The 24,004-nt window shown below is 39.2% G+C and overlaps 1 protein-coding gene across 1 annotated transcript in view; it reads right to left on the bottom strand.

Annotated features, from left to right (window-relative positions):
- Window positions 1-939: 939 nt before the first annotated feature.
- Window positions 940-24,004, bottom strand: part of LOC104529047 (disco-interacting protein 2 homolog C) — a gene marked incomplete at its 3' end in the record, with an annotated part of 58,860 nt that continues 35,795 nt past the window's right edge. The window contains exons 20-24 of the mRNA XM_029086306.1: window positions 21,188-21,318; window positions 11,931-12,099; window positions 10,778-10,948; window positions 2,702-2,731; window positions 940-1,001 (exon numbers count right to left, since the gene is read on the bottom strand). Coding sequence (XP_028942139.1) covers window positions 940-1,001; window positions 2,702-2,731; window positions 10,778-10,948; window positions 11,931-12,099; window positions 21,188-21,318 — 563 coding nt within the window. The remainder of the gene's footprint in view (window positions 1,002-2,701; window positions 2,732-10,777; window positions 10,949-11,930; window positions 12,100-21,187; window positions 21,319-24,004) is intronic.

Here is a 24,004-nt window from a genome sequence, read left to right as displayed (position 1 = left end):
GGGCCTGCAGCGCCCTGAGGTCTACACCCTGCAAGCTGAGCCAGTCACTTTCATATAGTCAAAGCTGGTAGTCACCTAAGGGGAACAAATTCTCTGTTAAGCTTTTAAGAAGGATGAAAGAAAAAGAACAAAACAAAACAAAAAGGAAAAAAAAAGCCCTATTTGGATAATGACTTTTTTAAGGTACCAGGGCTGGTGTACACTGTCAATTACGTGTTAATCTTTTCCAGGCTTAATAGAAAACTTTTTGTTTTGTTAAAATTTTGTAAATATACTACCTGCTAGGCTTTTGACCAGAGTACTGGAAAACTGAAATATATGTGCATGGGTATTTTCTAAAATTACACAGAAAATAGCAAGTTTCCCTCCAACTAGAAGATTTCTGACATCTCCTTAATACCACTAGTGGTAAATTTTAGCTCTCACTTTTTGTATATGTATCTAACACTACAGTCAGGACTAGAAAATGCTCAGTTACAGAATGTGGTTGCTCACAACAACTGAAGTCAATAATCACTGTCCTGCAGCGTAGTGCTGCAGCATTAAGAATTACAACAAAATCCCCTCATGGTCTCCCCACAGGCTAACAGTTGCCAAGCCAGGAGAAACACCTCTGTGAAGCTAAGAGGCCCAACGGGACTCCATTTCTTAGGAGCCGGTTGGCTGCACCACCTGAAACAATTGTCATGAAACCCTGAATGCAGTAAAAGCAGGGAATTTTGTTAGTCTTTGCAATCGCTATGTCAGATGCTTCAGTTCTATCAATGGAAAAATTAACTAACTAACAAAAGATGTCTATGTCTGCTCGCTGTTAGGAGTCAGTACAAATTATTTATGAGGATAACAAAGATCTTCAGGGACCAGGAGGTGTGCTGAAGTCCCTCTCTTTCTAGAAACTCTTAATTGCGTGTAGAGAAAAAAGAAAAAGGTGGTTCTGACCTGTCGTGCCTCAGTGCCCTCATATCAACATACACTGTGGTGGGATCTGGTCCAGATGTTCCCTGTAAACAACAACATCAGCTAATCAGAACCTGAAGGCTGGGAGGAGAAAAGAGTTTTACCCCCCAAATAACCGAATGTTCATTTCACTGCTAATTATGCTAATCAAATGACAAGTTATATTTAAGCTGTTCATCAAACAAAGCCCAGCTTTACAGAATCAGAAAGAGCACTGGAAAACATACCTACCGTCAAGTACTTGTTACCTTGGGGTTTGGAACAACATCAAGCGGCCATACTACTTAACCAAACACATGTCAACATAGTTTTTATTTGCTCCAAAAGGCCAAGTAATCAGCACGTGGATACATAAAAAAAATGTTAAACAAGTTTTGCCATATAAAGGAATGCAGAAATTGCTGAGGAAACACAGTTTAATGGCAGAAGCACATGGTCAGGAATGTGAAGCATGGTTTACTGAGAGTCTTCCATACATGCAACAGAGAATATACTTGAAGCTAAAGATAGTAAAGGTAGCACGCATGACATGAACCAATGTGGACTGAAGGTCTGTAAGCAATTATTCTGTTCCTTTTCCTTTTCAGACTTCCACTGCATAATTTGAATCCTTTTTTTATGTCACAATATTGAGTTACTTGAAAAGCAGTAGACTAATTTTAGTTTCCTTTCATGTAGAGATGATACAGTTTTTTAGGCCCTTCCACCCACAGCTTTGCTGCAGTTTTGTAACCTGCTGTGATCTTCCCTTATCTGAAACTTCAAACTCATCACCACTGAACATCATGTGAATTGTCAATGCTCTAGTCGAGGGCTCTTTTCTCTGCTGCATATCTCACGTCATTATTAAGCAGAAAGCTAAAAGGAAAGCACAACTTAATTTAGGAACACTGGAACTTTGGAAATTTTATTTTCAGCAGATAAATTCACCTAACCTGAGCAATCTACAGGTGTAGGAACTCCTTTATCAGTTATTTAGATATTTACTACGTAAACCAGCAGGCAACATCAACCCCAATGATTTCTGTCCCATTTGGGATATATTATAGAGTGTAATTCTTCACATTAGGAATATCTAGGGCTAAATTTTGCATTTCTGCAATGTTGGTTGGTAGTTCCACAATGTGTTGAGCACTAAAAATTGTGAAGGAGTTCCACAAATAGACAATTTCTATATTTAAAGGGGAAAAGAGTTACCACTACCAATTGATACTTTACGGATACTGATAGTGACCCACCACCAGAGGAGAAAAAGAGTAATAGAGCTGCACATGCATGTTAGCCTCTTTAGCTTGTTATACACAATACAAGATACAATATCCTCTCTAGCTATTAATGACACGATTTTCAGTCTACTAGTAAACTCAGCAGTGTAACAGACTAGTGCTGAGTGGAGAACTTATTTGAAATATATGCAATGTTAGAAAAAAAAAACAAAATCAAGGAAAAATTGGTTATCTTTACAAATAAAACTAAACCTTAATTCATTGATAAAATAATGGAAACAGTCAAGTTTGAAAATCAAAGGCAATCACTATGGTATTTGTTATTTTCAGCATGAATGAAACAGTTACAACAGAGAGCTAATATTTGATGAAACCTGCATCCAAATAAAGCTATACTGGACTTGTTTATAATTTCATAGAAGGATCTGAAAATCCCCAAATCTCCAGACTCAATTTCTAGTCTGTCCCACTGTTGGAAGCTGATAGGTGGGTATTGAGGGAACATGAAAATCCCCTACCTGCTCGGCCAGCTTCCCCAGCCTGTGCGGCTCTAGCAGCAGGGATAGCAGGGATGTGGAAGAGAAGGAAAGAAGGTAACACAAGACAAAAATAATAATAAAAAAATGGGAATGAAGGGTGGGAGAAAAAAAAAAAAAGAGGAGAATGCAAAAAGCAGGGAGTAAAATAAAAAGAAAAACAATGTCAAATACAGGAATCTTACAAATTAACCATTATACCATTAAAGGTTAAAAAAAGTAAAAAATGAGGTGTCAACATTTTAGTAGAGCAACAGAAGAGACAGCTGTAGACTGCTAACCTTGGACAAACAGACTTAAATGGTTTTAGGACACTACAGACAATGTTGTTAGTGGAAAACATGTGTCTAGCATACTGATTTTGTTTTTTGTTTTTGGTGAAGAAGTCAGTAAACACTATGGCCCTGCTATTTAAATGCACATCCATGAAGACAAGGGTTCCAGGTCTGCCATTTCACTACTAAAGTAAGTCTGTAAGCGATGTCCTCTGAAAATCAAAAGTAAGCTCTCTTTTTGGAAAAAAAAAAATTAGTATACAAAGGAGAAAGATACTTACACCTTGTTTCATACAGATTAATCTGCTCCTAAAGTGAAATAAAATTAGGTTGTGCTTTGTGCACAGCCTAATTACTAGAAGACCATAACTAAAAGGAGTAACTTCAAAGTTCAATCATTCTTCATTCTTCATTTGCTATGATAAACAGTGTAATATGTATAAAGAACAGTAAAATTAAAAGCTGATAAAACCCATCAGTTCTCCACCACAATGGATAACGCATCAGAGACAAAGCACAGTGGTGACTAGTCCTAAGTCACTACTGTCACTGGAGCATCTAACACCAGATGGCTGCAGTGGGACCTGGGCCCTACAACTTGTGAAAATAAAACACCTCTGAGAGCACTGGCGTCCCACATTCCTCTCATCAAACTTATGAATTCCAGCAAAGTTAAAAGATTACAGGAAGTTGCCACAGCAGCATCTTAAAATAGGTTTATTTGGGATGCGGGGGAAGATGAAGCATTAAAAAAATAGGATGGATCTGCTTATTACACTGCTGCCTGAAAATAGAAGCATTACTAATAATCCAAGTTAAACACTGCAATCTAACTGCAAGGAAGCAGGAGAATTGCTGAAATCCATCAGTTATATAATTCATTGCCTGTGACTACACTGTAGGTCCAGAGAGGACTTTGAGAGTATAAGAGCCTCATATGGCTTTTCAGTAAGGAAGGGCTTGAGAAACAGTAGTTGAAGTCTCAGCATCCTCCTTCTGTGGCCAGCTGCAGCTGAGACACTCTGAAAGGGTTTATAAAGAAGCAGAGTCTTAGTCAAGACCAGAGTGACTGACTCAATTTGTCTGTGCACATTTATTTTGCAAGACAGAGATAGAGAGCATCTGTAATGCTGGTAACAGGAAAAAACCAACAAGAATTCTGTTACATTTGATACTTACTGAGGACAGGCTAGGTAGTGTTCAAGGAAATAAAATGGGCCAAACACCATTTTCTGTCTGAAAAGAGGTACACCCTAAGTCACACCCCTTGAACAGGCTGAAAGAGTTGGGGCTGTTCAGCCTGGAGAAGAGAAGGCTCCGGGTAGATCTTATAGCAACCTTCCAATTCCTGAAGGGGGTACAAGAAAGCTGGGGAAGGACTTTTCATAAGGGCAGTTAATGACAAAACCAGGGGAAATGGGTTTAAACTGAAAGAGGGGAGGTTTAGATGAGATATTAGGAAGAAATTCTTCACTGTGAGGGTGGTCAGACACTGGAACAGGTTGCCCAAGGAAGTTGTGGATGCCCCCTCCCTGGAAGTGTTCAAGGCCAGGCTGGATGAGGCTTTGAGCAACCTGGTCTAGTGGAAGGTGTCCCTGCTGATGGCAGGGGGGTTGGAACTGGATGATCTTTAAGGTCCCTTCCAAACCAAACCATTCTATGATTCTATGATTCTATGAACTATATAAATCCCCTGCCCATCCATAGGCTGCCAACAGTGAAACATCCCTGGTCCATGCAAACATCTGCAAGGTGCCAGGTTTTTATTCTCTGGCAAAACACTGCACGACAAAATTGCATGGAGGACTACCCCAACAAGTCAGCAATAGGGATGACGATGTGCCAGCACTCAGCCTGTACCTAATTTCCATTGAAGTCAAAGGCCAAGCTGCATGTTCTCCTCTGCTTCCCTCCTCAGAGTTAAAAACCAGGAACTAGGCAATCAGAAGTCCAAAGAATTTAAAAATAACTGTTGGCTTGGGTTTGTTTTGTTTTGCTGTCTAAGGATGTGGCCTCAATGTTTACTGTGAGTTTACTTGTGCTCCAGTGATGCTCAGAAATGGAATTTCTGATGTACACTTAACAATCTCACGTACGCAAGCACAGCAGCTGGAGCTGTGAAAAGAACTTCATGGCATGACTCATAGTAAAGGTGGGAAAACACAGAATCTGAGGGAACTCACCCAGAGCTGTTCTACATTGCCAAGTGTGAATCATACCTCTGATAAAGTGCACGGTCTCCTGTGGCACTCTTTGCAGAACTATCCCTTATTATTTATAATATGGAAGACCCTCAGAAAGTGTGATCTATCACTAAGTAAAAAGAAACATTAATGTTAAGCCCTAAATTTACTAACAAAGTTCCCTTTGCGAGACAGTGAGGGAAGGATTAACTTCATATAACTTCAGCCATCAAAGAAGAAAGTGTGCTGTATAAGGTAGGAAGTATCTCCTGACGGTGATGAATCCCATCCCAAAACAGGCACCTGAGATAGGCTGAATGAAGCTCTCTCTTGAAGCATGTCTGATTCTACTGACTACAGATGGATATTGGATAACTCACTTAACGGTGCTGTCTCACTTTGAGGTGAAAAAAGAAGCAAGATAAATCCTACTTTCCTGCCCTAGCTGTGGTAGATTTGTTAGTACTTTTTCAGCTTTAACTAAGGAAAATAAACAACTTCTAGAAGTTTTTCCTCAACTGAAATTGAGTAGCAGGTTGAACAGAATGAAAACATTTATTTCAAGTGTTTAAAAGGAAATTAGCTAAAATCCTAGAGAACCATCTATGCTGTTGTTGAGAAACAAGTTGCTTCTCACATCTCTTTTTCTCTTTCTCTTGAGAATGCTAAGATACTAGTTAATGAGAATTAAAATATGCTGGATGCAATCTTTTAATCTCTGAAATCCCTGGACCATTATCTGCTATTATGCAGCTATAAAAGGTCAAATATTAATGGTATTTAAGTGCCTAAATATGGAGAGAATTATTTATTTTCAAAAGCACATCTCTCAAAATCTAGAGCAAAATGATTACATCAAAAGAAACATAGTAAATTTGCTCTAAATCTGAGAGGAAATGAATACAAATGACAATTCATTAGTCTGTCAGTGATCGTAATCTGGAAATTAAGATCATTTGGTAGGCTAAGGTTCTTTTGTACCAAAGGGATTATCACAATGATTTGCTTTTTAAAGTAATCTTTAATAAAAGGTCAAATTCTGTTATGGAGTTTTTAAGATACACAGACACACACATACATGTACACACACCTTTTCTTTTTGGAAGGTGCAACAATATTAAAAGCTTTTTTGAAAAATTAAGATACCTTCCCCTTGAAACAGTTGAGTCTCAAATTTGTAAAAAAAAAAATTGGAAATGAAGTGAAGCAGGTATCAAAGATCACATCCAAACTGTGTTAGAGGCAGTCCATAGAGAAAAAAGCCTGGATAGCCTTTTTGCTGGTAAGGTCAATAGCTGAATACTGAGGTATGTTTAGAAAGGTGATCAGATCAGATCAGTAGACAGATATTTTTGAAAGACCATAGAATAGGCTGGATCAGAGTTATTCCTGTGGAAGATGTTGATACACTGATCTCACAGATGATACAACTTGGAAGAAAAAAAGCAAAGGCAGATGCTATTGACTCAAACATCTTTAGAAGTATTTTTATGCAACGTGAAGGATCCAGAAATCATGACCCATTTCTGCAACATACTGGAGACAATGCTAATTTCAGGAACATTGTTGACCAAGGATTAAAATTCATTCTGGTCCTTAGCCCAGAAAACAGAACAGCCTACAAGCTATTCCAGAATATCACTAGCCATAAACTTCCAGACAGTTGGTAAAACCATTCAGTCTAATTCAGTATCCAGTCTTTGGCAGCGTCTACTGCCAGATGCTTCAAAGGATGCAACCCTGTCTTTAGAGTCTCTATCAAAATGACATGTTTTGCGGTGATGCTTGTAAGTAACATCTTTAGTAATTTTTCAAACCCCTTTAAAACTTGCCAAACCACCCTCAGCTTAAATGCTTCAAAAACCATTCCACTTGGAATAGCAACATTACTAAATATAGTCTTCTGAAATGGCTTTTCTCCACAGCACACCAGACAGTGTACGGCTTTTAGTTTGTCCTATGGACTGAGATGCAACATCTTAGTAGAACTCAATGAAGCCTGACACTAAGCTATATGATCAGCCAGGCTGTTAATCACCTCACTCAAGGCTCTCATTCTGTGCTGTTCTTTAATTTATAGTCAGTATCATTAATAATATTTCTTTAGAGAGTTATCCACTTTTGCACTTTGATTCAGTAACTCTTTCAAGAATTTCTGCAAAACCATCTAAGAAGCAAACTTCAGCTAAGGAGTTAACACAACCAAAAGGCAGATATACATAGTCAAGCAAAAATCCAGCCTAACTCCATGCTGATCAGGGTTTACAGTTTCTCCGAGTGTGTTCTGCTTCCCTGCACATTTGTAGCGGGCTGACCCAGAGAGCAGCTAAGCACCCACCCAGTCACTCGCTCAGTCCCATTCCAGTGGGACAGGGGAGAGAACAGGAAAAGCAAATGTGAGCAAACCAGTAGGTTGAGATGAAGACAGTCTAAAAAGTGAAGGAAAGAGAAAATTCCTGAGGTGGTGCAAAAGCAATCACTCACCACCTCCCACAAGCAGAATGATGCCCCACCAGGCTCTGAGCAATGGCTACTTTGGAAGACCATCCCCTCCTTTTTTTCTGCTGAGCATGACATTACATGGCATGGGATATCCCAGGTCAGCTGGGGTCAGCTGTCCCGGCTGTGTTCCCTCCCAGCCTCTTGCTCCCCTGCCAGTCTGTTTGGTGGGGATAGTGGGGTGGTGGCCAGAGTGAGAAACAGGGAAAGCCTTAACGCTGTGCAGCACTGTTCAGCCATAGCTGAACTGCTGTTGTGTATCAACACTGTTTCAGTCACAAATCCAAAACACAGCTCCATACAGGCTGCTATGAAAAAAGTTAACTCCATCCCAGGCAGATCCAGTACAATATTAGTTCCAGCGAGGCATACCTGGGCATTGAACTTGGCTTACTGCTACTTAGTGTCATTCCCTGGTTCTATTATTTGTCCTGAACAACTTACTTATAAGTTAAACAGTCACCACGAACAGTCCAGAGATCTCTGCAAGCCTGAAATGGAGATTTTCATTACTGTCAAGCAAACTTCTGCAGTTAATCTGCCCTTGTTATCTACAGCATCCTTCATGTCTGGTCCCTCCATGGACCAGAAGCCAGAGAAGTTCAGTTATTTGTCAGAAGTAACTCCACTACAGCTGCAGGGGGGAGCTCACAGGCCCCATCCTGATCTATCGGGAAAGCCGCAGCAGTTGGCCATGAAGGTGTGCCATCACTTCCCTCCTTCCCCTCATCTGTAAAAGACATTCCATGGGCACTTCAAAATGGTTAAGATATAGGAGCAAATTAGAAAACTAGCATTACCAAGTAACCAGCTCACCTCTTTCTGCTCTCTTTTCCCTTTCTACTCCAGGGAAAGCTGCCAGTGCCCCTGCTGCCTGCTGTGCCCCTCCCAAGTGTCTAAGCTTGGTTGGGTTGCTCACTGGGAAAGCACACCAGCCTGCACCTGCTAACTGGCCTGAACTGGTACCATCCAAATTGTGCTGCCTCAGGTGGCAGTGCCTCAAGACTTCCTAGATGTTTTCTCAGTTGTATTCTTTGCCTTGTCATCACCCAGAACTCTAGATATGAAGAAAGAAATGGAGAGGACTGTATTCTTGTGAAGAAACATTCAGCAGAACAGATTTCAAACCCCCAGTCAGTACTTTTTGTATCAAATCCATGACACAAATATGGGGCAAGATGCTGCTTGAGTTCATAGAAGTTTTTAACCTACCAGATGTATTTTTCTCTCAAGACTATCTATTAAGTTTTATTTGGGTAAAACTGTTTTGAAGGATTCAAGTGCTGCTTTTGAGACTAGAGAAGATTTTCTTAAACTTTTGTTCCTGAAGAATATTTATGTCAGCAATTATAGAATGTCAAACTAAAGTACCCTACCTTGGAAACACAGAATGACTTTATACCCTGCTCAGCTTTGCCTTGTCATATGTTTGATAATAATAATAATAATTAAAGTCACCCTGGGCTGAAGCAATACTCTGCTGGTACTCAGGGAGAAAGCAAGCAGTACTGCAGATGTGGCATACCTCCTGTATTCATATTCTGGTAACATGCTGAACTACAAGGTCACTTTTAGTCAAGGTCTGATGAAAGTCAAGATTCTTTAGTGATGTTGAAAAGGGCAAGAGGCTATTGCAGGCATAACACACAGACATATCGGTCTGTGCTGAACTCATCACCTGTATTTGTCACATTTTTTTGGGATAAAATAAAAAAATCTTAACATTTACAATCAGGAAAAGAATAGCAAATGCCTTATTTATAGTGTCACTGAGAAGATCTGTTATGGCTTCCACACCTAAGCAATTATGCATGTTACAAGCATTAGAAATCCTTTACTGTAATCTAGGGGCAACTGCCAGATTTGAAATGTGGGATGCACCATATATGGTACAGGCAAGTTATCCTGGGAAGATGGTGACTTTGAAGAGGCCAGAGACATGGTAGGTGACCAAACGGATATGGAACTTCCAGCCAGTGCAGCTGTCAATGCAGAAGATTTATTTAAAAAGATATTTTTAATACTAAATCTAATACTAAATATTAGTATTAAATGCTTTTTAATACTAATATTTAAATAAAAAGTATTACTTAAAAAGATTATTAAGTCAGAAATCACATTACATCTGAGTAGGACACCTGTGGCATTATTAAAGGAATAATAAGTGAAGTTCTGATACCAGATCTGGAAGGACAGAAAGAGATTAAGAATCACAAAATTGAGATACAGATCAGGAAATCATGTCTTAAGATTTTTTATCTATTTATCAAAGACTAAGATGCATATCAAAGTCATGATAGAAATGAAATTCTTTATTCTAGATTAGAAAAATATAATAAAATAAAAAATGGCTGAATCTAATGCCAGCTAAATTTAAAATAGAAATAAGGTAAAATTAATTTAAAATTGAACACCTTATAAAAAGGGAAGTTAACTTTCATCACTCGAAGTCCTGAAAGATAAAATAATACTCAGCCTAAAATTATTTTCTGGGTGTAGTCATCATTGAGTGAAAACCTAGAGGCTATTCCGAAATTCAGACCAGATATCTACAGTGTTCCGTCTATCCTTAAAATCATGACTCAAGATTCCTGGAAAATGCAAGTTAAATCCTGTATTATCCCTGGGTACTTTATTCTGATTAGTGGATCAAAACAGAATGAAAGATATGGAGCAAAATAATTTTCCACTGTAAGCAATAAAACGTGTGCAGAAAATATCTATCTCGTTAATTAAAGTGATGGTTGAAATTATTTCATAAACAGAAGGAATCCATTTTGTAGCAAACTAAAGTAAGCACTAGGGAACTGGTTCCATGTTACATGACTAAATACTACTTTTGGAGTACACTCTGTCACTACGATGCTCTTTTCTGAATTACTGTATTCGCGGGCAGAATAAATGCTATGATCGCAACATGAGAGGGATGAACAGTCGACAAGGTAACAGAAATTTACCGCCTGTCTATGCAAGAACGTTAAGTATCACGTGCATTTTCTTAATATGTCTACCACCAAGCAGCCAAAGGAAACACAATGAATGCTCTTACTGAAAATCATTTTCTTAGAACAACTTTGAGCTTAAGGAGTGAAAAATCTTACCTGTAAACATATTGCCAGGTTAACTCTACAGCCAAGTGACGTACTGACAGCCCGTGGATGGAGACCAAGATCTTTAAATAACTTTGAAAATGACTGAGTAAGAGCTATCCGAGGTCGTTCTTCAGCCACTACTACACATGTCCGTACACGTGAAAGGTCCAGTCCCCTTGCCTAAAAAGAAGTTAAAATGTTAACAAAGGCCACAAATGAGCAGATTTAATGAAAAACAGTTAGTAGTCCTTAAGTATTGCACAGATACTACGATTCAAGAGGAACAGTGGAATAAAAGCTACGATGCCACAGTGTAATTTCCATCTTTCCTGGAGGCCGGATGGCCAGATGTTTAACAGCTGTAGAAAGAGCAGACATACTTGCTTGTCATCTCAACATCAGCACAGAGGAAGAGATGGGTATGCTAATTCTGAAGGAGGGAATGCTATTTCCCAGTATTAATTCGGAAAGCCAGTGAATAATAGCCAGTGAATAATAGCAAACAGGAAGCAGTGTCTAGCCTTGGAAAAACTGATTAGGAAATTATAAAGAGAGGATGGTAGGGGCTGGAGACATCATAAAGATCAGTATCCCAAGATCTAATTTATTTCAGTAGCATAAGGGAAATTCTAGATGATTTCAGAAATGTAACACTGGCTACCTGAATTGTAATTCTGGGGGAAAAAAAAAAGAAGATACACACCTCCACCCCTCCCCACACAATGAGGACAACCCAGTTAAAACAATGCGGCACTTTTAAGTACATGATTATTTAACTGCAGGGGCCAAAACCAAACTAGTACTTCATATAATCAGGGAATTCATAAAACATAATATACAATGTAATACTCTTTAAGCCTCTCGGATGTTTACACCTCTGTTTTCCAATACTTGCCTATGAACACAGGCTGCAACACAGATCAGAAAGCTTAGGTAAATAAAAGCCTTTCCTTGATGTTTAAAAGCCTTGTGATCTGAAAGAGAATGACTGATATTCATATATAGCCTTTGGCAAGGAATAACATGGGTTCTGTGGAAGCTGCCCTTGCCCTCTGATGGTTTTCTCCCTGCTGCAGACATTTAGCACAGCTGTTCATGGCAGGGAAGGCTCTCAAACACCACAGGCAGACAGCAGGTTGGGCAGGATGACAGAATTACTCACCTTCAGCGACTCTGTTTGTGAACCGAGTCCCTTAGTACAAAGCTCCATGACCGAATAGGAACAAAAAGTGTCTCTCACTTTGTACTGACTCACAGCAAGAAGCCACAGAGCAGGATTGGTCTCCAGTTCTGAGGGAGGAATCAAAATAGACTGGTGTCCTGAATAAACGCTGTAAAGACACAAGATTCATTAACACATGCTGAATACCTGTGTCCACAGAAGCTAAGGGGTACCAGAACAGAACGTTTATCACAGCGCTGGACGAACCATGTAATGCCTTACAGTGCTCTACAAGTCTAACATGAAGTTTGACTCTGTTTTTTGCTGTATCTTCAGAGTCTATGAGGACTCAAGAGGAATGTAGGCAGAACATGCTCCTAAAATACTAATTTACCCAAAATGCCCTTGGACTTTGCTGTTAGAACTGTACCAAAGAGAGCAAAATAGCTCAGTTATTAATGGTGCTAATAAACAGTATTATAATATAAATAAAAATTATGTGCTTCTGACAAATAATTAAGATTGAGTAATTACCATTTTAAGATACCTTGATTAAAAGAGTACTTGATTGCTTAATATGGAAATAACCTCTCTCCTGTTGGGGCAAGCAAGAGGTTTGCAATCATTTTCAAGGGAGTAAATCTGGACCCAATCTAACAATTTTTGTGGCTTTAAATTTCTTCTGTGAAAGTTTTATAAACTTTTAAAATCCAAATATGCTACATCTCTTGTTTATTGGATACCAGTGAACATAAGTATTGAGAAAAGACACTTAGCAGGGTCCCTGAAGGAAACAATTATATCAGAACTAATTTCTCTGCTACCCAAGATTCTCCCCAAGAGAAAAAAATATTCCCAATTTGATGTCTTTATTTCCCGTGGGTCCTATGTTGTTCACTCATCTCAGACAGCCAGATTTACCATCAATTTTACAGTCCCTCTCACATCTTAATTTGGGATCTGTAGATATTTCAAATCAAAAAGAGGCATAGAAATGAAAATCCCATATCATAGAAGTTCTGAGAAAGGACCATAAAGCCCCAGAGATTTATGATGCACATGAGATAAATTATTTGGACTTGAAAACTTGAAATGTCATTTTGGTAAAATAAAGCTGACGTTTTCAAATCCAAGTGCCCAAGGTAAGACACAAAATAGAACTTTATTTTCAGGAATATGAGCATCTCTGTAACATCTGACATTAAGAAGAAGATACACACCTTTGCAATTCTTGAAGATGGGCTGCTCGCACAGCTTCCCTCCTTGGTGAGTGAATGTCCCCACTCCCCCCAAACCCAGATGAGAACGCTTTCAGAAGCTGCGCAATTTAGAATAAGGTTTGTGTGACCTAGATGTCTTTATTTGGTATGATAAAGGCACAAAAGGTGCACAAGTCCAGCCACAACAGCAGTAAATAATCAAAATAGTTTAGGTCTCTGCTGGAGTATGAGCCAGAGGATGTCATGGCATATGTATGAACTACAGTTCAAATAATTTCACTATCATAACATTAGAAATTTGATCTTTGACTGCTTGTCCACATTTACACCACTCTTGATGATTCATGACCAGTGACTTGCCACGAAGCAATGTGTTCTCGGATATGGCTGATATAACGACTATAGCACAGGACGGTCAAATGAAGCATTATGCTTTTATGTTGCTTTTATGGAATCAGAATAAAGTATGACTGAACCTTGAGCATGTGTTTCATAAACATATGAAAAGAGATGTTGGCAAAGTTACCCAACCCTGAGAGGAGTATTCCCTGAGCTCAAGTGACAGATCAAACCCAGCTACGAGGTAGTAACAGTTTTTACTGTAAATATTACTTTACTCTTTCTTTCTCAGCCAATTCTATTAAGTTTTTCAGAGAAGACCAAGAGGTCTTAGTTCTTCTCAAATTTAAGGTTAGGGCCCCACAAACAATCAAGGTGTGTGATTTGTCTAGCAAATAAATAATTCTTACAAACAGAAAGCTGTAACCACTCGAGTAAGAACCTGGGACGGGCGCCAGTCTGTATGAATATGGTATACAGACATTCAGCATCAAACCCTTCCCCCCGTCCCTGAACTCCTCCAGTTGATGCAACCAGTATCAGGAGAAAAAAAATTCTGCACAATAATAAACAAGCTGCCAGGGGGTCAAATGTGGGAGAATTATTACTCAGAACCACATTAAGATCCCTTAAGTGCCTTAGTTAACTGGGCAGAACATCCCAAAATAAAAACAAAATCGAAAGAACAAACTTAATCCCTGTACTGAAAAGTACCCACACAAACTCCACAGTAATAAGGGAAGAAAAAGCTGTATTGCTTTCAGTGGAAGAACAGAAAATCAATTACTTTTGGTTGCTCTTAACCTCCCACCAACAGCCATGCAGCAAAGCATGGGCATCTGGATGCAAAATAACCCCATCTTCTCCAGACTGAGGGAAACACTGACTCTTATGATCAGACTTTGACTTAAAAAACTCACTCGGATTAGATAGAAATAAATGAAGGTGTTGCTAGCTATCTTTTCTGAGCTTTCTTATCCTTCAGAAATACTGTGGAGTTCAGAATTAAACTGCAGAGCAGCAGGAAGTATGTAAAAGGAAGGAAACTTTCTGTGGTGCAGAACCTCAGATGTGTCCTGCTCATGTCTACAGTATATGAACCTACAAAAAGATCGATACCGTGCCTGGAAACTTGATGACCAGCACAGACTTTGCCTACCGAGCTATGTTTTAATAACCCATGCATATCATCTGATCTGCTAGAGCAGTTGGTGGAGCTAGGAGAAGAACTACGAAGACATATTTCTGGGGTGAATGTGCCAGTTCCACAGCTGAAGTGGTTTATGCAGCACCTGGCCACCACGATGTCAGTCAGAACTTGGCTCACCTCCCTGAATCAATCTCAGAAACATTATGCAGGTTTGTGAATCATTCCAAGCGACAAAACGTTCTTGGTAGCTACATGTCCTTGCAAATTCACAGCCTTTATACTTACATGTTAACCCCTGAGAAGCTGTATGTCACCAATGTTTTGGTGGAGAGAAGCTGACAAAAAAAAGACACTCCCTTGTATAGCTGGTTGAAACATTTCTATCACTTTGGTGGTTTCAAGTCACCAAATGATCAAGCAGAGAACCACGCGCTTGAAGAGACTGTGGTTGTGGAAGGCTGCTTTGGAGATGCTGGATAAAGCCAGATATTGTCCCAAACCTATAGGAAGTTCTGTCAATGCTGCCTCTGTGTAATTCTAGGTATGGTAGAGATGTATGGTAGGTACATCTAGGTATGGTACGTTCTAGGTATGGTACAGTTAATCCTGAAACTGAGGTACTGAACAAAGAGGCAGTTCCATCTCACCTTGAAACATGATAGTCATCAAGAGATGGTTAAACTGTCAGCTTTGCTATTCTCATACTGGAAGTAACAGGATCATGGTGAACACTGTGGCAACAGGGGGATCAGATGGGACACCAGGAAAAGCTGTGAGTTTAAATATAAATTGTGGAAGCTAAAATTACCATTCTGAAACTGTAACAATATATGATTTATTGGAGTAGGCACAAGAATTTCGGGGAAGGAACTGAAGTAAGATTGTTTCTTCCACTGCTGTAGAAATCTGCTGTCACAAAAGTAACTCTGTCTCCTGATATAAATCTTGTCACAGGAGTAGACACATTGCAGAACTGCAGAGAGTATCTGACAGACCTGGACAACTGTTTATCAGTGTCCACCATTTTCACAAAATGCAAAAGGAGTAGATAAAAAAGAAGACAAAAAAGGAGAGTGACTATAGAGCATCCCTGCATCATCCTGTCATGATGACTTCTGGGATGCAGACGCAGAGTGAAATGCAGAGGCAGCTGAGGTGGGAGATCAACTTTTAGAAACAGTCTTGCTTTAGGGGACCGCAAAACAATCTGGAGGAAAAAATATTCATGTGGTAGGCAAAGCCTTGGATTTTGGCAGTAAGTGAAGAGCCCTGTCTGCCTGCACTAAGCAAGGGCTGCTCAAGGACAGGAATACTCCAGTTAAAGGCACCAGGATGTATTTTGGTATGACAGCACCATCTGATCACGCCACCGGTTCCACTGCCTGGCAGGCTGGTTTGGCAGCATATGGAGATGCCTGGAAGGACATCTTGGCAATTAACTGTTCTACTGAATCAAAGATTTACCCCATGTTGTGCTGAGACATATTAACAGTAAAGTCTTAGGTTTTATTATAGTTCCAGAAATTTCAGCAGGCCAATAGATGCTGACAAATGGCAACTGAAATTGGCAATTGCATCCTGGCAGGCTACTGAGCCCCACTGCTGCCCTTACTTCTGGTGTCCTCAGGTGATAGGACCTGCTTTCCCACTTAACTGCAGGAGGCAGGTAGGTACTGCTGAGTCTTCTAAGTATATGCATTTAGTTTCTGCATTTCTACAGATGAAATCTGGCATTTGGTGATGAGGGACAGGTATGGGAACTGGGCATTTGGTAGAGCCTGAAATAATTGAGTTGCTATGCCCATAATTCACAGTCTGTGGAAAGAGTCTGCATGCTGAGAGAACATGCACAGGACTGAGCAAAAGCCTTTGCAATCATCTGGACCAGAGCTTACAGGGAAGACAGTATGGGCCACAGAAGAGAGTGTTTGGACATATGTCTGACCTAGGCTTCATAGGACTTGGGCCAAAATTAAATCTTCATTTTTCCCGGAGACCCACTAAGTGCATAGAAAAGGAGCTTTTGGAGAACAATAAAGGACCTCACACCACCTGCAGAGTCAAAAGATGCCCAGCTGGCATACAGTGCACTAACAGCATGACTGCACATGGTAAGCAGATAAGCAATCAGTACTGGAGAGATGGAGATATCTCACAAAGAAATTTAAATAATGTATAGAAAAAAGGGCATGTAGATTCTCCCAGAAAGGAAAAGATCTCACCCATAAACCTTGACAGAGTTCTGGTGATGAGAATAGGCCCAGTCTTTACAACTTCCACATCAGAGAACTGGGAGCTGGCTGGTGAGAGTGGTGCCATAACCCAGGACTCTGCTTTAACTCAAGCTCTGGTGTAGGTACCCCAATGAAACCCCCATAAATCTTTGGATAACACCGAAATGCCAGTATTTGTTCCTGTAGTGCCTGCACCACCTGCTAGGACAGTGCTGTCTGCTCAGAGTGAGAGCCAGGGGTTAACTCCAACTTCTTGTTACTGGCATGTCTTCTAAAGGCTTTAACCCCCCCCTTTCAGAGAAGTGTTTCATCAGTCTCTGAGCCTCACAGGGAAGCTTTCTAGCACGGCTCCAGGTTGCTCCTGGGTACTTCTGAACTGATGTGTAACTTCTCATTGGGAAGCGGCATCACCCAGCAGCACCAGGAGTGGGAATCATACAATGACTTGGTGGAACTTGGTGTGCTCAGGGCCATTTCACCAGAAAGTCTCTTCATCTAAATACTTCAAGCAGGTGAGCAAGTTTTAAAAATTGGCTATGTTCATATCCTTCACTTTCCATGTCAGAATTAGCCTTTTCTGATGTGGTATTTAGGTTTCTTTATGCAGTCTTGCCTTTACTTTTCTATAAAATAGACTGGAAATCGGGTGAAATGCTCAGGCCTGCCAGATATTTTAAGTTATCCTAATAAATCTAACAATAATTAATGAGTCCTAGCACACGGAAGGTTTCTACAATGCAGTTCTCATGCTAATGCTACAATTACTCGCTTACTTCTTCCACAGTTTCACCTGTTTGCTTAACAAGAAACCTTGCAGTCTCTTGCTGCAGAAGCTACCCAGCAGCACCTCTGGGAACTTCAGCTTGTGGCTATGGAACAGAGGCAGCAGGAGCAGGACAGGAGAAGGACACTTCACTGCACCTTACCTGGAAAGCCTTCCCAGAACCATTTTATAGCATTCATGCTATTTATTATGTGGGCACTGTGGACTGGAAAATTCTTCTTTTCCAGTCTAAGTCTTACTTGCACTATTGCAATCTCAGTTTCTGAGTATATATATAAAATTTATTTAAAATTATTAATGTACTTAATTTTCATTTCAGCAAGGATAATTCTGTCTTCCAGTAGTAAAAGTAGAATTTCAACATGGGCTGGCTTAGCTGGGCTAAAATGGAAGGAAAAATTCTGATTCTGTTGCATCACTCAGCAACTATCAATTAAGTAAATCCTCGGTAACGAACTGTAGAATGCTCTATTCTACCCCACAGTGAGCAGCATTAAGATGCTTAAGATTTCTTAATTTCAAGAAGCATTTTTGAACAATGGGATTTAGTATTGATTTTTTTTACACTGAAGGACACTTTTTTTTTTTCTTTTAAAGAATGTAATACATTTTAAAATGTAATGCAATACAAGTCAGAATAGTAGGCTCCCCTCTTGGAATAGATAAATGAGATTATTAAAGAGAAAAACACACAAAAAAATGTATTCTTTTATTGAGTCATTAGTAAGAACCTGTTAAAATCAGGAAGCTTGGGCTTCAAGAACTCACATGGGGCTCATGAGTGCCACCACACCCAGGACGTGCTGTTCAGTGACAAGTGTTCCAAGGAAACCCTGCCGGAGCATGCAGCCAGTTTAGAGAGAACGTGATCCCAGGTTTTTTAAAATGTATTGCTCTGCTTTGCAAGGTTTCTTTTCTTTATTATTTTATACCCTTTAGGCCATAAAATAATAAATTTTTAAAAAAATAAAACTTTGCAAAACTATGCAATATATTCTAAACTTACCAAAGGACTGGCTCCATGCTCCAGCAGTTTTCCTAAGTAGCTTGGACCTCACAGAATGGGGAATTCTAGGGCACCGCAGTGGAGCAGGCCAGCACAACATCTAAGCACCTACAACGGGGATAAAAGGTTAGTTTTTCTTTCAATCCTTAGTCAATGGCTCATTTGGTCTAGTTAATAAAAGGATTAAAATGTACTTGTAATTTTAACTGCATCAAGCACAGGAGATAGATAGCTTTCTCTTCCTGCTGGGCTCCTAAAATGAAGAGTTCCTATTTAACTCTAAAAACTCTCTAGCTGATCAAAACCTGAAGATCTAACTTCATTTCCATATGCCATTAAAAGTATTAATTTATTTAATGGGAGTGGTGACAGACAATCATAACTTTTAGAGTAGAATCCTCTGAGAAAGAAATCTGGGCTGTAAAATGTTGGGGAGGATTTGGGTATGCTCAACTATAAAGAGTAAAATGCAAAGTTTTAAGTCATGAACGGTAAGAGTCTAATAACCTCCAGGATGTATTTTTTTTGCTATCACATCAAATAATACTCATTTCTAAAATAGTAATGAAATGGAAATTAAGTTTATAAGTGGAATTAATGAAGCTGTATCTGATGTCAGCTTTCTCTAAATGACAGTCGCAATTCAAGCAGCCTGCAATTTTTCTGGTTTTACAGGAACAGGAGATCAGTGGCAAAGAAGAGATTGACACGATGGTTCATAAGATGAGTGTTAGTGGCCTGATCTCAGTTCTTTCAACTCTCTCATTTCCTATCTCTTCTTTGAAAATGGTAAAAAAATTTCTGTTCTATAAGCTAGAGAGGGGCACAGACCTTGATTGCTTTCTCCCAAAGGCTTGCTGCCTATTCACTTGCCAGTCATAAACGATCTTCTCCTCCTAAAAGGCTGAATACTATCAGTATTGGGAAGGACCTAAGGGCAGCAAATGCTTATTTGTTGCAAATATGGTTCTGGAAGAAACAAAATCTTCTGTATTCAGGAAGAGTCTCAGGCATCACAAATTACTTGAGTTTTGGACAGGTCAACATTTATCTGTATTTTACGGCTCTATCATGATTGTTGCATCAAAGTTATTCTTGAATGCTCCATGTCCCAACAACACCCCATACAGTAATACACTCCATAGCTGAACTCTCCTGCGGTGCTCGACAGTCCTCCCCGGTCTCACTGAATGCACCACGGCAGATTTGGCTTAGCCCCCAGCAGACTGAAGGCCTAACAGAGCTGACAAGAGGGCATGCTGGAACACATAAGTCTATGTAAGAAATATTCAACTGACTTAAACATAAAAATTTTAAAAATTTAACTCAAACAGAGTGATTTAATTAAAATCTCAAAATTTCTGAAAGGTTTTCTGAGTTTTTTTGCAGCCTCAACATTTTTATTTTAGTGTTGGGGAAATAAGATTTTGAAAACAAATGATTTTCAAAACAAATCTCTCATCCCTATGTAAAATCTGAAATAATATTAGATCAAGTATAGTTTAAATCAAGAAAGACTGATCAAGAAGGAATAAGACAATACCGTTAATCTTTGTCCCATTTAATATTTAATAACAAATATTTTAAAAGGGCAACAAAACAGGCCGATAGCCTCCTTTTAAATAAACAATACTTGCTGAAAACAAATTGTTGCAGTTGTTATCAAATAATGCTTTCTTCAGGTATTTAGTAAATTGGTAAAGAGTTTATCCAGAGTATTTTTAATGCCCTGGATTATCTTCATTTTAGTAACTAAAAACAGCAGTACTGCTACTGCTAACACCACAGAATTTTCTATGGAGGAAGCAAAGATGTCAAACTATTGTGACTCTAAGATGTCCTCGTAAAAATGTGCTCCATTAACACTCCCCTAGCTCTTTGCTTTGCTTCAGCATCAACCCATCTAACTTAAGAAAAAAATCGATGAAACTGCTTTCAGTGCTGAACTCTAACTTCTCTGGAGTATAGAGACTGACAGAATTGTTGAATTTCTAAACTTATTAACCAAAAATGCTGATTCACATTTCACTAGAAATGTTTTTTTCTGATAGCTTTGCTACCGCCACAGAATTATCCTTCTGCAAGAAAACAGACTTCCATGTCTCTGCAAAAGTCACACCCCACAAATGAGGAAATGTTTGATATCTGCTCGTGCTTTCAGATTAGAGAATGAAGGAGAGGACACCAGGAAACCAATTCCTTCGGGTAATATTGGTAGAGCGCTGCCTTCATCAAATAAAACTAGCCAGACTCTGCAGAGACAGCAGTAAAACAGCAGGAGGTCCATGAGCAGCTGTGTTGATGCTCTGCTCTCGTAAGTCTAAATACCTGTGGCCGTGCCCCACTCAAACAAAGCGTATTCTCCGTACATCACTCTCCATATAGCTTCCAGCAAATTCAATTCCCTATGTCAGTCTCAGAGGTATTGTCTGTTCTTCCCATCCTTTTATCACTCACTTCATCCTGTTTGTTGTGTTATAGTACAATGGAAATGGTATTTCAAAAGGCTGAAGAGAAACCTCACCTGCAGAGGCACCAGAGGACAAACCCAAGTCCACAGTAGGGGTCCAAGCAGATAGCGACTTCTCTGGAGGGATAAAGCTCACACTGCAGCTTAATAGAACGACAAAAGGCACTAGTGGCTGCATGAGACATCTGAAAGACAACAGCAAAGTAATTAAAATGATCTATTATGTCATTCGGAAGACTCCTTCACAAATTGTGCCAAGTGCTTAAATCAGTTAAGGGATAAAGAAAACAAATAAATATTGACTTTGTGCTCAGTGTAAACACATGTAATTTATATCTAAGAAAACATAATTTTCTTTCAAGAGGGCATCCAAATAACCATGAAAGGGGAGGGGAGACAGAATGAATGATAGGTTTGAAGTGATTTAGGGAGAAAGCTGTGAGTGGTTTAAAGATGTGCTCCAAGCTGTACGCAAAGCTAATGATAACAAGGTAAACATTCTGGAAGAACAAAGGAATGAATGACTGCAGGATATGAATGAATTATTTTTTTGATCATCAGTAATATATTTCTAAGTACATATTTTTTAATACAATAATTTTTAAAAGTCCCTTTTTAAACTGAAGAGAATTTTGCACACAAAATGGTACTAAGGACCTAATCATTCAGCGATAAAGATCCTCGATAACTTAGTAAAGGTTCTGTAAAATCTCTTCATGTTATCCAGCTCTTAACTGAGAAACAGGCTCTTAAAATCTTGGTAAGAAAGCCCTCAGAGATAAAACAAGAAGAAAGTAGAAACAAAAAAACTGATCAAAAAGAAATCCTTCTGATTTTTTTTTTCTAGCGTTAGGATGTTTCTCACACTCAGCCATCCTGGCTTAGAAGTTCTAACTACAGTGGGAACAGAGTTACATCTTTTAATCTCTGTCCTCTCCGTTAATAACAAGAAAGATACCTGTGTTAGAAATACAGCCTGGATAGGATTTAACCTAAATTTTAGATTTAGATGTAATCTAACCTTTGATCTCTGTCACATACTGAGCTAGTTGCCTTGTGTACTGTTAGAGTCAAAGGAGGGGAACAGGTACTTGGAAGGTAAAAATTATTTGATGATAATGTAAACAAGGGAATAAAGCTCTACAGGTGACTTTTTCTCCCTTGCTGTAACTGAGGCTGGACATGTTCCGAGTGATATAAAGGGAACAGCTCAAAACAGGTGTCCACTCAGTGATCATCTGTAGTTTGCAGTCTTTTTCACACAAGATTAAACTGAACTCTACAGGTCCAGAACTGGTGTTATTCTGTGATTTTTTTACACTTTTTAATAGTGTGCGAGCTATTAAAAAAGTTGAGGGTAAACATAAATACAATCTACTACTTCCAAAAGTGATTACAAAACATTTATCAACTTTTCAGAAACCACATAAGTTGTTTAGGTATTTTTTAAATTTAGCACCACTGCATTATGGCCTCTTATGATCCTTTTATAATTCATTAATCACTAATAATGATCTAGTAGATGGTAACTGTTTACATAAACCTGCTGAATTGGTCATCTTGAGGCTTTGTGACCCAGATATGAGAAGCTAATCAAGAACTCCTTGACAGAGTTATCTGGATTTCCCCTTCTGCCACATTATGAAAAGGTTTGTCAACTTGCCCTGCCTTTGACTACCTCTGAACCTCTCCAAATACTGACTTTGCATAGTTAGTAGTCATTTCTGCAAGTGTGATTAGGTGGAATTCAGACCTGATTCAATATGGATGACTGCATCTGAAACAATCATTTAAGGCTCCCTTTAGAAGAAATTAAGACTTATGTGATATTCACCCCATTCAAAAATACATGTTTCAGGTAAGTCAGATAAATTACAGCCTAAAAGTGCCTGCTTCTCTCTGTTGACTATTGAGGAGCCCAATGACTAGTCCACATCTATAGGCATTGCAACTATTTAAAGTTAGATTAAATGAATCTTCCAGGAGTGTCCAGTATGTGATCATAAGCCAGCTCAGCCATTTAACCATCAGTCAACCTCAAGCTGGTCACTTCACCACTCTGTGCTTTAAATTCTCCATCTGAAAACTGGGAAAATGATGCTTTCTTTGTTTATACTCACAGCTTCTGAAAATAGATGGATGATGCCAAAGAGTATGAGGAATTCAATATAGGCTATAGGTGTGATACGTCAGTAAAGATTGCTGAAGTAATCACAAATCCTTGGATTTGCAGCAGATAGGAGTTAGGAAGTAACAGGTAAGAATAAGAGAGTGATTTTACCTCTGCCTGTGTGTGGGTGAAACCAACACTGGAGTAATATGTAAATCAGCAGCTAGGTAAAACAGCTTTGATGAACTGTGGCTAGATGGTTGGAGAAAATGGCAGAATAGAGATTTAAAGAGCTCAAGATGCCTGAGCTTATCAAACAATTGATCAATTAATTTTTTGCTGCTTACTCTAGTATTGTACCAGGTGAATATACCAGACATCAGCAGTTCCCTTAATTGCATGAAGAAGAGAATATTGAAAACCAATGGCCAATAGGTGAGTTGCAGTAAGGATGAAACAACAAATGGGCACTGGAACAAGCAGAAAAAGGATGACTGAGTCTCATTTCCTTCATAAAATGGAAATAACAGATGCATCAGTTGAAGAATGCTTTAGGCAGACAAGCTGGTGGGCTATCTGCAGCTGTATCGGGATGAAATTTTTAGTCTGAGGAGGAGGAGAGGGACTAAACTCACCTCACAGTACCACAGTGAGTATAGAAGAACTAACTTAATGTTAATGGAATCAAATAATGACTGCAAGGGAGGAAGCAATTCCATTTCTATTACCAAAAATCAAGAGAAGTTACAAATCAGGAGCAA

This window comes from Antrostomus carolinensis, unplaced genomic scaffold (assembly GCF_000700745.2).
Source record: "Antrostomus carolinensis isolate BGI_N321 unplaced genomic scaffold, ASM70074v2 scaffold6610, whole genome shotgun sequence".
NCBI classification, from domain to species: Eukaryota; Metazoa; Chordata; class Aves; order Caprimulgiformes; family Caprimulgidae; genus Antrostomus; species Antrostomus carolinensis.
This window is presented reverse-complemented; position numbering and strand designations above follow the sequence as displayed.